The sequence below is a fragment of the Micromesistius poutassou genome (genome assembly GCF_964030765.1).
Source record: "Micromesistius poutassou genome assembly, chromosome: 12".
Classification (NCBI taxonomy): Eukaryota; Metazoa; Chordata; class Actinopteri; order Gadiformes; family Gadidae; genus Micromesistius; species Micromesistius poutassou.
In genome coordinates this window covers 19,856,931-19,870,459 of record NC_140282.1, presented here as the reverse complement: position 1 = coordinate 19,870,459, position 13,529 = coordinate 19,856,931, and the positions used below count along the sequence as shown (strand labels likewise).

Below are 13,529 nucleotides of genomic sequence, written 5' to 3'. Positions count from 1 at the left end.
GTACACTTATGAGCACCCTTATGTTCAAACATGTGTGTGGGTGGGTGTTCGTTATGGACAATCCATGACTAGCACAGAAGTCCAGTAACAAACGACCACTGGGGTTTAGATCAGGGAGGCCGTTCCTCCCCACCAAGCCTCTCCAGGTGTCTCCATCGTTGCCCACGTGGGCGTTGAAGTCTCCCAGCAGAACTACGGAGTCCCCTACCGGAGCCCCATACAGGACTCCATTCAGGGTCTCCAAGAAGGCAGAGTACTCTGAACTGCTGTTCGGTGCATACGCACAAACAATAGTCAGAGTTTTCCCCCCCACCACCCTTAGGCGTAGGGAGGCGACCCTCTCGTCCACCGGGGTAAACTCCAACACCGCGGCGCTCAGCCGGGGATTTATGAGTATCCCCACACCCGCCTGGCACCTCACACCCTGGGCAACTCCGGAGAAGAATAGAGTCCAACCCCTATCCAGGAGTACGGTACCAGAGCTGAGACGGTGCGTAGAGGTAAGCCCCACCAGATCTAACTGGTAGCGCTCCACCTCCCTCACAAGCTCCGGTTCCTTTCCCCACAGTGAGGTGACATTCCACGTCCCCAGAGCCAGCTTCTGCCGCTCGGGTCTGGTCCGTCGGGACCCCTGACTTTCACTGCCACCCATGTGGCAGCGCACCCGACCCCAGCGGGTCTCCCTGCAGGTGGTGGGCCCACAGGATGAAGAGGGCGGGGGGGGGGTGCCACGTAGCTTTTTTGGGCTGTGCCCGGCCGGGCTCCGTGGCAAACCCAGCCACCAGGGCGCTCGCCGGCGAGCCCTCCGTCTGGGCCTGGCTCCAGACGGGGGCCCCGGGCTTCCTCCGGGCAGGGTCTCTCCTCCTCTATTCCATTTGTTCATGGGGTCTTTGTGAACCATTCTTAGTCTGGCCCCTCACTTGAGGGAGCACAAGGCTCCAGACAACACAGCCCTCAGGTTCACAGGGACACGCAAACCTCTCCACCATGATAAGGTGACGGTTCCAGGAGCGGCTTTTGTGCTGTTCATTTATGCAAATTTTTCCATCACTAAAAAAAGTGGGCCGGTAAAAAGTGCACGTCTGCAAAGCGGTGTGCGCCTCCGGATTATATTATTAACCCATAAACGACGGGCATTCCGACGTCTCTCCCTCTTCCGCAACAGGTAAAGACATGCAATGGTGGTTATCTCGGCCATGGTTGATGAGATTGAATTGGCATAAAGCACCGTTGGCGGGCAAAAGATGTGCAACAAAATTCACTGCGAGACAAAGTTCGCCTGACATAACTGCACACATAACTGCACAGCGACAGATTTTGATTTGTCGGGCAGCAAAACTTCTGTGACAGCACGACCAGGCGAAAAATGTGTCTTTTGGTGTGAACGCACAGCAGTGCACGTGTGTTCATATCAGAGGAGTTTCGGAAAATGCTCGAAAAGATTTTACGAAGCATCGAAAGATCCTTCATAAGAATGATCATACAAGCATGGATCCATCATTATCGGGAAACGGGGCCCAGCTCGAAAATGGACAACACAACTTTACATTGTATTGCACGCACAGCAAGACCATGCAATGCCTACATTGGTGACCGGAATAAAGTAGCAATGTAATCAAGTGTGTAAGAGCATTTAAAATCAACATTAAAATGACCAACGTGGTACAAAAACAAAGAAAATAAATCTCTTCACGGGCGCAGCCATTTTTGTTGAGAGCGTCATCACTGAGCTCGGTCTACTCTCAGAATTCCGAGGGGGCTGACCAAAAGGGGGCGTGCCTCAGAGAAATGCCGCAAGAAAGCTGGGAGATTTCCCCACTTGGCATCTGGAACACACCATCAGCTGCACAGTGCCCACCGCTCCTTCTTCAGCTAACAAAACGCTTTAGGTGGCATATTGAAAAGAGAAAACTTACATTTTAATAGTACATGGTCTGAAGATAATTATGAGCCTTTCATTGATATCCAGAAAAAAATTGCGGAGACACATTCCTGTTCCCCACTTGTATTGGAGTGAACGGGGATATCTACTTCTGGGACCCGTCCACAGCCCGCTAAAAAACTGCAATATCAGGCTTGGCCACTCAGCACTGGTGGATTGCGGAAGTAGGCAGTGCGCCAATGAGCATTTTTCATAGAAATGAATTGGTGCCATGTTTTAATCTGCTGTCCTTTTCTTTATAGGTCCATGAACCAGACCCCTCTCGAATTCTGAGGGGGCCGACCAAAAGGGGGCGTGCTTCCGAGAAATGCTGCAAGAAAGCTGGGAGTTTTCCCCACTTGCAACTCGGAAGGCTGGTGTCCGAGACATCTGGAACACACCATTTAATGGCACGACAATCCATATCATAACGTCAGCGCTAACGTTAACGCTAGCGTCACCGCTGCCTGAACTCGTAAAAAGTAGTCCAATTCGGTGGGAAAAACCGCCCAACCTGGCAACACTGCCTGCACATCCTCCGCGATTTATTTAACTTCAGCGTAAATCAACTGAGACCAACTGAAAACAAAGCCGATATGGAACTTAAACTGTGATTCAGAAAAAGTATAAAGGTAATCGAAATTTGGTTGTAAGGTAAGGTGAATGTAAGGTTACATTGCCCATTGACATTGTTAAAAAGTTGAAAGAGTTGAAAAACGCTGAGAGATAGCCATCATGTCGTTAAAGAGCTGGACGTTTTGATAGTTGGTTTCTGTAGCTGAAAGTATGCAGGAGCAGTTAACTGCACAAAAAACAGGCAAACGGAATAAAGAAAACTTAAGAACAGTAGATGTGCTTGCAGTAGCAACCACACTCTAATAAAGAAGAAGAAAGAAGAAAACTTAAAGAGGTCCTATTATGGCCTTTTTTTACTGTTTATTTAATTAGTTTGATCTCATAGAATTGATTTACAACAATAAAGGGTTGTCAAGCACATTATTATTCTCCTACTTTTACGAGTATTACAACCCCTATGTGAAACACCCAATTGCTGAGAATTTGAGGCAGTTAGATGGCTATGTGAAGGCTGTCTTTGGCAAAGCATACAAGGAAAATGTCCCTTCACAACGAAGAAAAACGCCTTCTAACTTTGAGATCACTTGTTAGCACTTGAGATCATTTGTTAGCACTATATTAATATTAGATTATTATTAACCAAAACCTTACATGATGAGAGTAGCAAAATCAAACTGTTCTTCCGACTGATTGTGAATCATCTGATGACGCTCTCCCATTGACTCCCAGCAAAAGTACAACCATACGTCACCTTGTACCGGAAGTAAAAGAAAGCCGCGGATGAAATCCTAACGAGCCGTTTCTAGGCAGCTCAGTAACTGTGATTTGCGGTAGTCATTTACTCCCCTGCAACGTTGTGGTATTGTAACTTTGCCAACCATTTATATACCCAAAAACTGTAAAGAGCAATAGGAGAAGGAAAAAACGGAAAAGCATAATAGGACCCAGCGCTATGCAGCACTCACCAAAAATCAAATGGATGGATGGATGTCAACGTTGGAAAGAGAAGGAACAGGGAGACAAAAAATGATCCTTAAAATGGCATTGAATTCTGCCGTCTAGCCCATGACAGAAGTCACGGACTTCCTCTAGATGGCGCTGTAAGCTGACCGTTTCAGAGCTTGCCTCGTGTACAAGTCAGTACACGAGTGATAAATTACCCCCCACTTCCCTAACAAGAGACTAAAAGGTGACTACTACTACAACCTGGGGTCTTACCAAATCTGCCAAAACCTTTAAAAGTGAAGAGAAGCAAGCAAATGATAGTAGTAGGCCTATATGGGACTCCACAGGTGTCGTTCTCCTGTGGGAGGACCAATACAACTGTAAAGCATTGTATTACTATGTATTATGTATTACTAATACATCTGTACAGCATTGTATTACTATGTATTATGTATTACTAATACAACTGTAAAGCATTGTATTACTATGCAAGGAGAAAGTACATAGAAGAGTGTGGCAGGTTTGGAGGACAGCTGACAGGACAGGGTAGCTATATAGCAACCTTTATTGACTTGAAATTGACATTCAGAATTGAAACCCACCAAGAAGTCTGTAGTATGAAGCATCTCTTTCAACCTAGTGGAAACCCGGTAAGGAGCAGTGCAGAGGACTGTTGAGCTGCCACCGTCACCCTGACCCAAGGGAAGGAGACGCTGAAGAGGTACTGGGTCTCCTGGAAGATGGAGAACTTCACAGGGCTGACCCCGAGAGTGCAACACCAGTAGACACCAGGAGTACCAGGAGTCTCTGGAGCTGTTGTAGAGGTCAGGTATCCTCCCAACAGTGTTTATTAAAGCAAAGCTTCCAATGAGCCACAGCCACCTGGCTTTAACTCAACAATACCCCTTACTTTTATTGTATGCAACAGTGCTTGGGCTCATGCAGCCTGATAAAGGGCAGCGCCATGGAACGCAGACAATTTAATTTCTGAATTCAATCACCCCACACATGTGAAAGGTCAAATAGGATTTAGTGATAACATTTTATTTCCACAGGTAATCAAACTAATGGTAGTTGATGAAATAGTATCTTAAGAATTTGAAATTCCATTCACCATAAAATGGAAATGCAGTAAAGTTCATAATAAAAACACAAGAAAACTGTTAAATAGGGCAAGTCCAAAATATTTTCACATAAGTGATACATACTGGTGACAAAAGGAAACAAAAAGCTTCACTTGATTCATTTAAAATGACAAGTGTATTAGATGGCTGTGATAAAATCTCTAAAAAAGTATTCATCATTAATTACGGTCCTTGAGAATATACAGCAGTCATTGGTCTCACAAATGAGACATACATTTGTGTGTATCAATGCTATGTAACTAGTGTGACCGAACTACAAGGCCAAAGTCTAGTAGTGCATTAATAGAGAAAAGTGCCAAAGTCCCCCATGCCGTTGCGTTTGAACTGGTTGCCTTGAATCGAGACAAACATCTTCTGCTCCAGAAGCCCCATGTCTGTGTGCGTAGTGCCCGCGTCTTTATTTCTGCTCAACTGGCGACAAAGCTGCCACTTTCTAGTTGAGGTGGTGGTGGCCGGCTCGGGTGTCTCACCCAGAAAAGGACCGTTGTTCATGGAGGCCGCTGTAGGGGTGGCCAGGGCAGAGGCTGCTGTTGAGAGAAGGCCATCAGTGGAGGGGGATTCATGAACCACTTCTGGAAGAGGATTTGCATGGGCTTCTGCTAACCCTAACCCTTTCTCATGGGCCACCTCACTCCCATGGTCCTTTTCATCAAGGTCGCCTAGAGTGAAAAGAAGCACAAAAGATAGACAAGCCTGTGACACAGATAGTCGAGTTCCTGAAATGGCTTGCTGTTAATATATTGACCAATTAAGTATAGAAAAATAGCAATATATTTGCAGGGGCAGTCCACCTATTGAACATTCAGCCTACCATTGGGGACGTGGGAGAACATTTTAGAGTAATGTGAACTTGTGCAATATAATAAAAGATCAGTATTCATTTTTAGTTGCAATGCATTGCAATTACAGATTTTACTTGGAAATATGTCACACTATGGAAGTAAGATGTACTCTTAAAGCCATTACACTGATCTGTGTAATGTATTATAAGCAGGAAAATGGCAAATGTTACCCATGGCGGTCTCCAGTGGTTCACTGACATTACTGTCTTGCAGCCGATTGGTAGGTTTGACTAGGATTATTCCATAGCCCTCATTATTATGGATCACATTGTTTTCCATGATGATACGGGGCATCACATCTTGTTCGTCAGCAAAGTCCTAAGAAAGGTAGTGAATCATGGACTTGTGAGATTTGGGCAGTTTCAGGTGGTTCTATGTTAATGTAATTCTAAACCGCTGATTATTTTTTTAATAATGTTATCTTATCTCAATAAAAAAATGTAATTCCTACATTAAATTCATATGTGCTGGTGTCATCCATCAGACTCTAAATCCTTGTATTCATTTAGATGATTTGTGTTTTTACCTTAATGAGGACTCCTTCTTTGCAGTGATGAATTCCATTCCCAGTAATGCTGCATACACTGCCAGGATAGATCTCTATACCAGCCCCCTGAAACCAACAATATAAACCTAAGACAGGGTGATCCTGACAGAACATGATTTTAAAACCTGATTATAACAAATTATTGTTTAATCAGAAAATATATATTAGATTAACACAACATAAACCACACATTGTTTTAATAATAAATTGATAATAATAATAGTGTCACCTCCAGTACCATCAGGTGGAGACAGTACAATCTTAAAAATACTTTGATGTCCATATTGAGAACAAACCTAACTGGAAAGCTAACATAAATGCCATGCTGAGTAGAAAACGGATCAATAAAAATTAAAAATTAAATTAAAAAAGTAAATATAGCTTTATTATGTAAAATCATTTTTCAAACCTTGGAGCCATAGAGGTCACACAGATTCATGATGAGATGGGCAGAGGTTCGTACAACCACCCCCGTGGTTTCACACTGGAGCACACAGTTCTCCATCTCCAGCTTCCCCTGACGCACACCTGGGAACAGGAGGACAAAAAACAATAATAACATATTATGAATTATATCATATTAACATATTATGAATCATATCACACCTGGGAATAGGAGAGATAACCCAAATAACGTACCAGTCTGTCTGTGTTTGAATGCCCAGAACAAAGAAAACAACGTGACTCTACTACAGTAATGATTCTTATATGAAGGCAACTTCTGTGTATTTCCTCCAAAGTTGAATTACTTCCATTTGAACCCATTTCCCAAAAATAATGCATATACCTCATCAATGCTGAAATAGTAAGCGGCAGTGGAATTTGAATGGGTCTAGAAATGCATTCCCTTACCTTTATACAAACAAGCAATTCAAGAAATCATTCTTTCCAATCACATTAAGAATAACCTCACTGTTTCTCTCTAAGAATTGCTTTTAGCGAAAGTAACTAATCTGTCAACCTTTAATATTTATTAAATAATTTAAATAGTTAATTCAGCTAACTAAGGCTGTACTACTACTGTCAAAGTTACCATTTTCGACACTACTGGCTTATTTTACAGTTCAAAAATATATTTGTATTATGTCATATGAAATAATAAAATTCTGAAATGATTCTCTGTATAATGAGTTTTCCTTACCAAAAGCAAGCAGCATTAATCATTGAACAAGCAATGGTCAAAATCATTATACGTGATCCTATTCCAACTCACACAGTATGCCTTCGATTGCGTCGTGCTGGATGAATTTCACATTGGAGATTTTGATAGCAGCTCCAGTGGTTTCAACAAAAGTGTCACCCTTGTTCTTTTTCTCGATCACCACTTCATCAGGAAGGCCAAAACCTGTTCAGACATGTCAATTAACACAACGAAGACAAAACGGATAAACACTCCAATTCACTACAAAGAGGGGGTAATGAGATTTAAAAGATATGCATGTTGGGCGGTGGGGGAGGGGATTAATTAGATGTAAGCCAGTGGTTGATATCAAATCTTACTTCACACAACTGCAAGGTTTTTCCTGCATATACAATTAAGAAGTATAAATATCGCCCTTCGGCTTTTGTGCACACATATAAAATGCCTGAAGAACACAGAAGGCATTTTATGTATGCATCAAAGTGTGAAAACATTTTGTGTCCAGCAAATGTTTTGTGCCCAAAAATATGGTACCCAAAAAGACTCTTAAAGAATGTATATGAATAAGTAAATTAATAAAAAATATATTATATTTATCCTGTCCAACAGCCTCACTTTTATTAGACATAGCACAATCGCTCTCATTTGATCCATTACTTTGACAAAAATCAATATACAATATGCATTGTTTTGAGGAAAGCCATGTATACTTTGGACTAGAGCTATATCTTTGACATTTTAAATTTCCCAATGTTCAATTGATGATGTTACTTATAATATACACTGAACAAACACATGAGCTTAATAATGATTTTCGTTCTGTGTAACAATATTTTATGGCTGTGACCTTATATAGCATAGTAAGCTAGGGATAACTACACCTTTTCTTTCACATCCCTACACGCTTCTGGGACATTTGAGTCACGCTTGTTATTGGCCTAAATCGTATTGAGTAGGGATGCACGATAACTTTTTTTTAAACTGATACCGATAACCAATAACTTTCAGCTCGTAAAGGCCGATACCAATAACCGATAACACACACACACACACACACACATATATGATCATAACCTAAGATCATGACATTAATACTATGAACAAACCCGAAAACCTTTGGGTTTTTATTCACACTTGATGCCCGATATGGGGACATCGGTGTCGCTCAGAGATCAGTAGAATCAACGAGGGGTTTAGGGGGGCGGGCTTGCAAGGGGCAGGATATGACGTAGGGTCGAGAGGGGTTATCGATAAGGGTTAAGGACGGCCCCTGTCACTCAGGTGTGTTTTGGTCTGACCGCAGACAGCAACGGAGGCGGAATGGGCAGAACTCATCGCAACTCATCTAACAAACACTGGGACAAATGTAGTTGATTTCTGTGTTTAACACAGACGGTTGTGTCTGTGCAAACGTGTACTGTAAAGTTAGTGAAACAGAATAAGTACCCAGCCTGTCAATAATCGGCGGCCGCTTCATTCTGACCATATTCCGACCATATTCCGACCTATAAGCAGACACACTGCCGGTCAAAGGGAGGGTGGTACCCCCGAGAGAACATCGACGTCTCCCCTGTGCTCTCGACTACCTACGGTCTGGGAGCCGACAGCAGGAAAGGTGTAACATAATAATAAAAATAAACATTTTCTATAAACGTGTGCAATTGTGAACTCATGTATTGTAATTAATTGTATGATGTGTACTTTTAGGGTTACGATAAGACCTATCATTTAGCGTTATCATAGTGGGGGCGGGGCACTGAAATTATATAGGCTATGTTATCGGGGCTATTCGTCATGATATCAGACTTATCGGAATGACGTAATAATTTCTGTTATCGGCCGATAATTATCGTGCACTCCTAGTATTGAGCTAGAAACCTTATATTTAATGGGATGATATTTCCTATTTTACCTTCTATGGTTACGGAATCAGGCAGTAACAGGGAACTGGTTACAGAGTAATGTCCTGGGAGAATCAAAACAGCATCGCCCTGGAAGCATGCATCTACTGCCAACACTGGGTCGCTGTGGAACTGCACGGCCGGGGACACATGGACCCAACAGAAAAACAGACAATGACAGAAATTAGTCAGATCTCAGTAATGCACATTTAATGATGCATTAAATGTGCTGATTTAAGAGCTATAAATTTGACTGAACTCAGTCAGAAGAGAATCAGAAGATCTCAGTCAGATTGTCATCCCTTAGGGAAATGTCCTGTAGGATTATCTGTCTCAAGTTGACTGTGCCTGCCTCTGTAATTGCTAATTGAAAAAAAAGCTAATTGACAACCAATCCATGCATCTCTCCACTCATTGGTTCAGGGAATCCATCTAGCCTGTCAATCACAGGTCTGCACACAGTGTTATCATATCAATGGAAGAGAAACCTAGGGATGTAGGTAGGGGACTTTTTTTTATTTTAAACCTTTGCACTCTTCTGAGCTCTCTACAAATCTAAAACCTTACCTACACCATCTTTGGTGCTTTTGGAACATTTTACTCTGCTCCATTCTAAGACCTTACCAGGATTTAAATATAGTACTCCTACCTGAATTTCTGTGTCGTCGACAGAGCACAGGTGCAGCAACTTGTCATTCAGGAGGGACTGGAGCTGACAGGCTGAAGTGGACGCTGTGACAACATGGACGACCCTTCCCCCAGATGCCCTGGAGCCCTTTGCCTGGACACAGTGCTGGCGTGCGTTCCCCTTGTACCCAAGCACATACCTGGAGGGTTCAATTGTGAAAGACAGCATGTAAGGCATTTGGCTGGCTTGGGGTTGTAGGGTGCGAGATGACAGATATGATAAAGAGAAAAGCTGTTTATACATTCCCTTTGGTCTCAATGGTGTCAAAGCCTGAGTCAGCACATTGTGCAGGAAAAATGTATGGTCAACACAATGCAAAATATGAATTATCTCTGGCTCCATTTATGGTTGTTTCATCCATGCATTGTTTTCATATGGTTCCTTCACCAGTGAACACTATGGTTATGTTTCGTTCACACCTGTCATCACGCGACTGCCGCGGCTAAGGACATGTAGTGCTATTAAATCTTTGTGAACACGCTCACCTATACCAGGGCGTTCTTATTATCCAAACAGAAAAGATGCCTTACTTACGGATGCAATATTTTCCAAATAAGACCCAACCTAAAGTGACTTAAACAAGGGCAGTAATTTCAGACAGACACCATTCGTGGAAAAATACAGATACCAGAGTCAAATCATACCTCACCTTAAAAGCGGGTTTTCAATGATGCAGAGCTTGCGCTTCAGTATCTCCAGCTGGTCATACAGCTTGACGCCCTCAACCATGGACACATTGTCCAGCTCGGAATCGGAGTCGCAGGTGAGGTCGTTGCGGAGTGAGGAGAACTCCAGGAATAACTCTGAGCAGCGGGCCAACAGGGAGTGGTACTCTGCCACCAGTCCTGCTGGAACACGGTCCTCCAGGACGTCATAGTAACTATGGTTAGGGAAGAGAGGACCATTGTGAGGAGGAGGGGTTGCCTTTCAGATAGAAGGCTTGCAGTACACTCTTCCATGGATAGTAAAGTGTGGCGCACAAAGCACTGCCGTCGTGTTCACAGGTAAGCCTCCAAGACATGGACAAGAAAAGGAACAGTGCTTTTAAGAGTGCTCCTACCCAAATCATACTCTCTACCCCGGTGGAGCCCGTACTCATGACCTCCTACAGCTCACCCTGATCTTGCAGGCCGATGGAGAAGGTCTAGCAACAATCTTTGAAAATAAATTCAAGGGGCAACTCCTGACATCTGAAACCTATTCCAGTTATTAAGTTCAGCTGTTAAAGGACGATCTGTCTCGCTCACTGCTCCAGAATATAATAATAATAATAATAATAATAATAATAATAATAATATAATACAATAAATAGTTCTTATTCAAGTGTCCAGTCCGGATGCAACTTTAGGTTATTCTTTTTTCCCTTTGTGTTAGGGTTAGGGTTAGGGTTCCCTTTGTGTTCTCACATCACTTGAAATGGAATCGATTTAAAATGCGTGACTTTTACGGGACTTGTTTTGTCGTTTCACGTAAACTACTAATTCCTGCAATTTGATTTGCAGGAATTAGTGGCAGTGAGTTTCACTCACAGTCTGAGACGAGGCTCCACGCAGCGAACAAAGTAATCAAAATCATCATCTTCATCTTCATCGTCCCAGATTCTCCAAATATGCTGATAGAAAAATCTGTGGAAGGGTTTTGATTAAATGATTGGATTTTAAATATAAAGTTTAACCAAAATAAAAACTGAGAACCATCTTCATCCATCACCCAACAGTTTTTCATTCACACAGTGTCACCCTAGAACTACTCTGTACCTAAGGTGTTCAATGGCCAGGGCTGTCTGGTCCAAGTCCCCTGAATCTTCAAACACCAACTGGAGTTCCTGTAGAGGCACCTTGTGTTGTGTGGCTTCTAGCAGCACGCTCATGGACTCCTCATTCAGATCACATCCATGGGTCTCACACTGGAGAGGCAGCGCGAGCTGAACACATGCCTTCAGCTCCTTGCAGTCTACGGCGTGCACCTGTCATCACAGTAACAGCAATTAAGTGGCTTCAAAAAAACCTGCTAATGAGAAAACAAAAGTATTATATAAAAAGGCATTGATTGCACAGGCTAAAGGCCATTCATTGAAATTCAAATACCAAATCGCATAATAGAAGAATTTGATAAAATGTTAAAAGTTGCTAGAGGCAAAAGTTATTTTACATTTGTTAAAATTTGTAAAATATACTCGAAGTACGCTCACCTCAACAAGAACATCAAAGACATCAGTGGACCATAGGGCCTGCCAGTCACATGGCTCTACAGCCTTTTCCAGATAGTCTGATATGAAGGCCCTGACCTCTGATGTCTTACAGTCACCTGGTGGCAAAGATTAAGGACACAAATTGAAATCAGACATAAACATCTATAAATATGTATGCAGAACAAGCATTGTAATAAACCATAGCTTTGCTGACTTTTGTACATGCTGGATGAAATAACCCTATAATATGGATAACATTTTCAAATTGTTTATGCATTACCAAGCATATAGTCCTGGTAGGCCTTAAATCGCTCATAGTAGAGAAGCTGGTTTGTTTGGAATGTGTCAGGGAGAGTGACATCTCCGCGACGAAGTCTTTCAGCTCTCTGTAACCGGGTCCCAGATTTGTCTATGCTGCTCAAGTGGTCTGAATCACCATCATCTTCGTCATCGTGAACTTCTTGGCCACTATCTTTCTGACTTAAGCCTTCAAAAGAAAAGGACACAACAGCAATTATCGTCGGGTGTTAGCGTCCTTGTCACCATTGAAATTCCCCCTCCTGCGCACCACACCTAGCAATTGAGTCACACAGCGGATTGCTGGGGGCGAAATTACACTGGTCTTTTTCACTTATTTCTAATGTCGAATCGGTTATTTGCTAGTAAGCATTTGTCCTAATGAAAAACGCCCATATACTTTGTTGACACGCTTCGAAACAGTTTTAAATCTAGTTATTGTGTGGCATCTTCGTAGCTTCGGACCAACAGCAATGTGGTGTCATAGGCCTACGTTATCATACGGAGCGCAGTAGGCTGAGTCAAGTCCAGAGTGCCGCAGTAGCGTAAATTATATTATAATAGCGTATATTTCATCATATAAATAATGTCCGTTATAGAGCTAGAAAAAAAACACGCTGAAAAAAAATCTTCTGACAGTGTGAAACGACATAAACCAAGAGCTCCAACATTATCAGATGCTGACGAACCAAGTACACATTCACCCTAAGTAGTTCATTGATCCAGCCGGCGTTGGAGAAAGTGGACAAACCTTGATTTAAACCGAAAGATTCATTTCCGATACGAATTTCGTTGCCGTCTTCAGTTTCAAGTTCGACGTGGACGTAAGAATCGAGATTCAACTCAAACTCCTCTGCTGGCGTGTCGTGACTTTCATTCGCATTTGGCCTCAACGTCGTCGGCATTTTAGCGAGTGGGAAGACAACAGTTCAACACGTCTCCAGTTCAACACGTCTCCAGTTCAACACGTCTCCAGTTCAACACGTCTCCAGTTCAACACGTCTCCAGTTCAACACGTCTCCAGTTCAACACGTCTCTGTCTTCAGCGGTCTTTTCTTAAAACATAAGATTGGCAAAACAGGAAACGCACTCCGCCCCAAGTCTTTGAATTTCGCACACAGATCCACAGACGGCGTATTGACCAATCGGGGGAGGCATGGCACCCGACGTCACGGTGTGGGCGGCTCCCTGAAGTAGCAGACCGGGCTGGAATAGCGTTTAAATATACACCGGCTGTTGGAATCGATTTTTGTATAGGCTCAGTAATTCCCTTATTTCCCATTCCTTTAATAGTGAAAAGCATTACGTTTTATGAACTAGTACACTTTAGGGAAT

The 13,529-nt window shown here is 42.8% G+C and overlaps 1 protein-coding gene across 1 annotated transcript; it reads right to left on the bottom strand.

Annotated features, from left to right (window-relative positions):
- Positions 1 to 4,075: 4,075 nt before the first annotated feature.
- Positions 4,076 to 13,276, bottom strand: shcbp1 (SHC SH2-domain binding protein 1). Its single transcript, XM_084476175.1, has 13 exons — positions 12,946 to 13,276; positions 12,178 to 12,384; positions 11,898 to 12,013; positions 11,464 to 11,672; positions 11,236 to 11,331; positions 10,356 to 10,586; positions 9,668 to 9,845; positions 9,030 to 9,150; positions 7,190 to 7,321; positions 6,386 to 6,504; positions 5,956 to 6,042; positions 5,600 to 5,747; positions 4,076 to 5,246 (listed from the first exon to the last, which is right to left on the bottom strand). The coding sequence occupies exons 1-13, from the start codon at positions 13,097 to 13,099 to the stop codon at positions 4,867 to 4,869; spliced, it is 2,178 nt and encodes a 725-aa protein (XP_084332301.1). The 5' UTR covers positions 13,100 to 13,276; the 3' UTR covers positions 4,076 to 4,866.
- Positions 13,277 to 13,529: the final 253 nt, after the last annotated feature.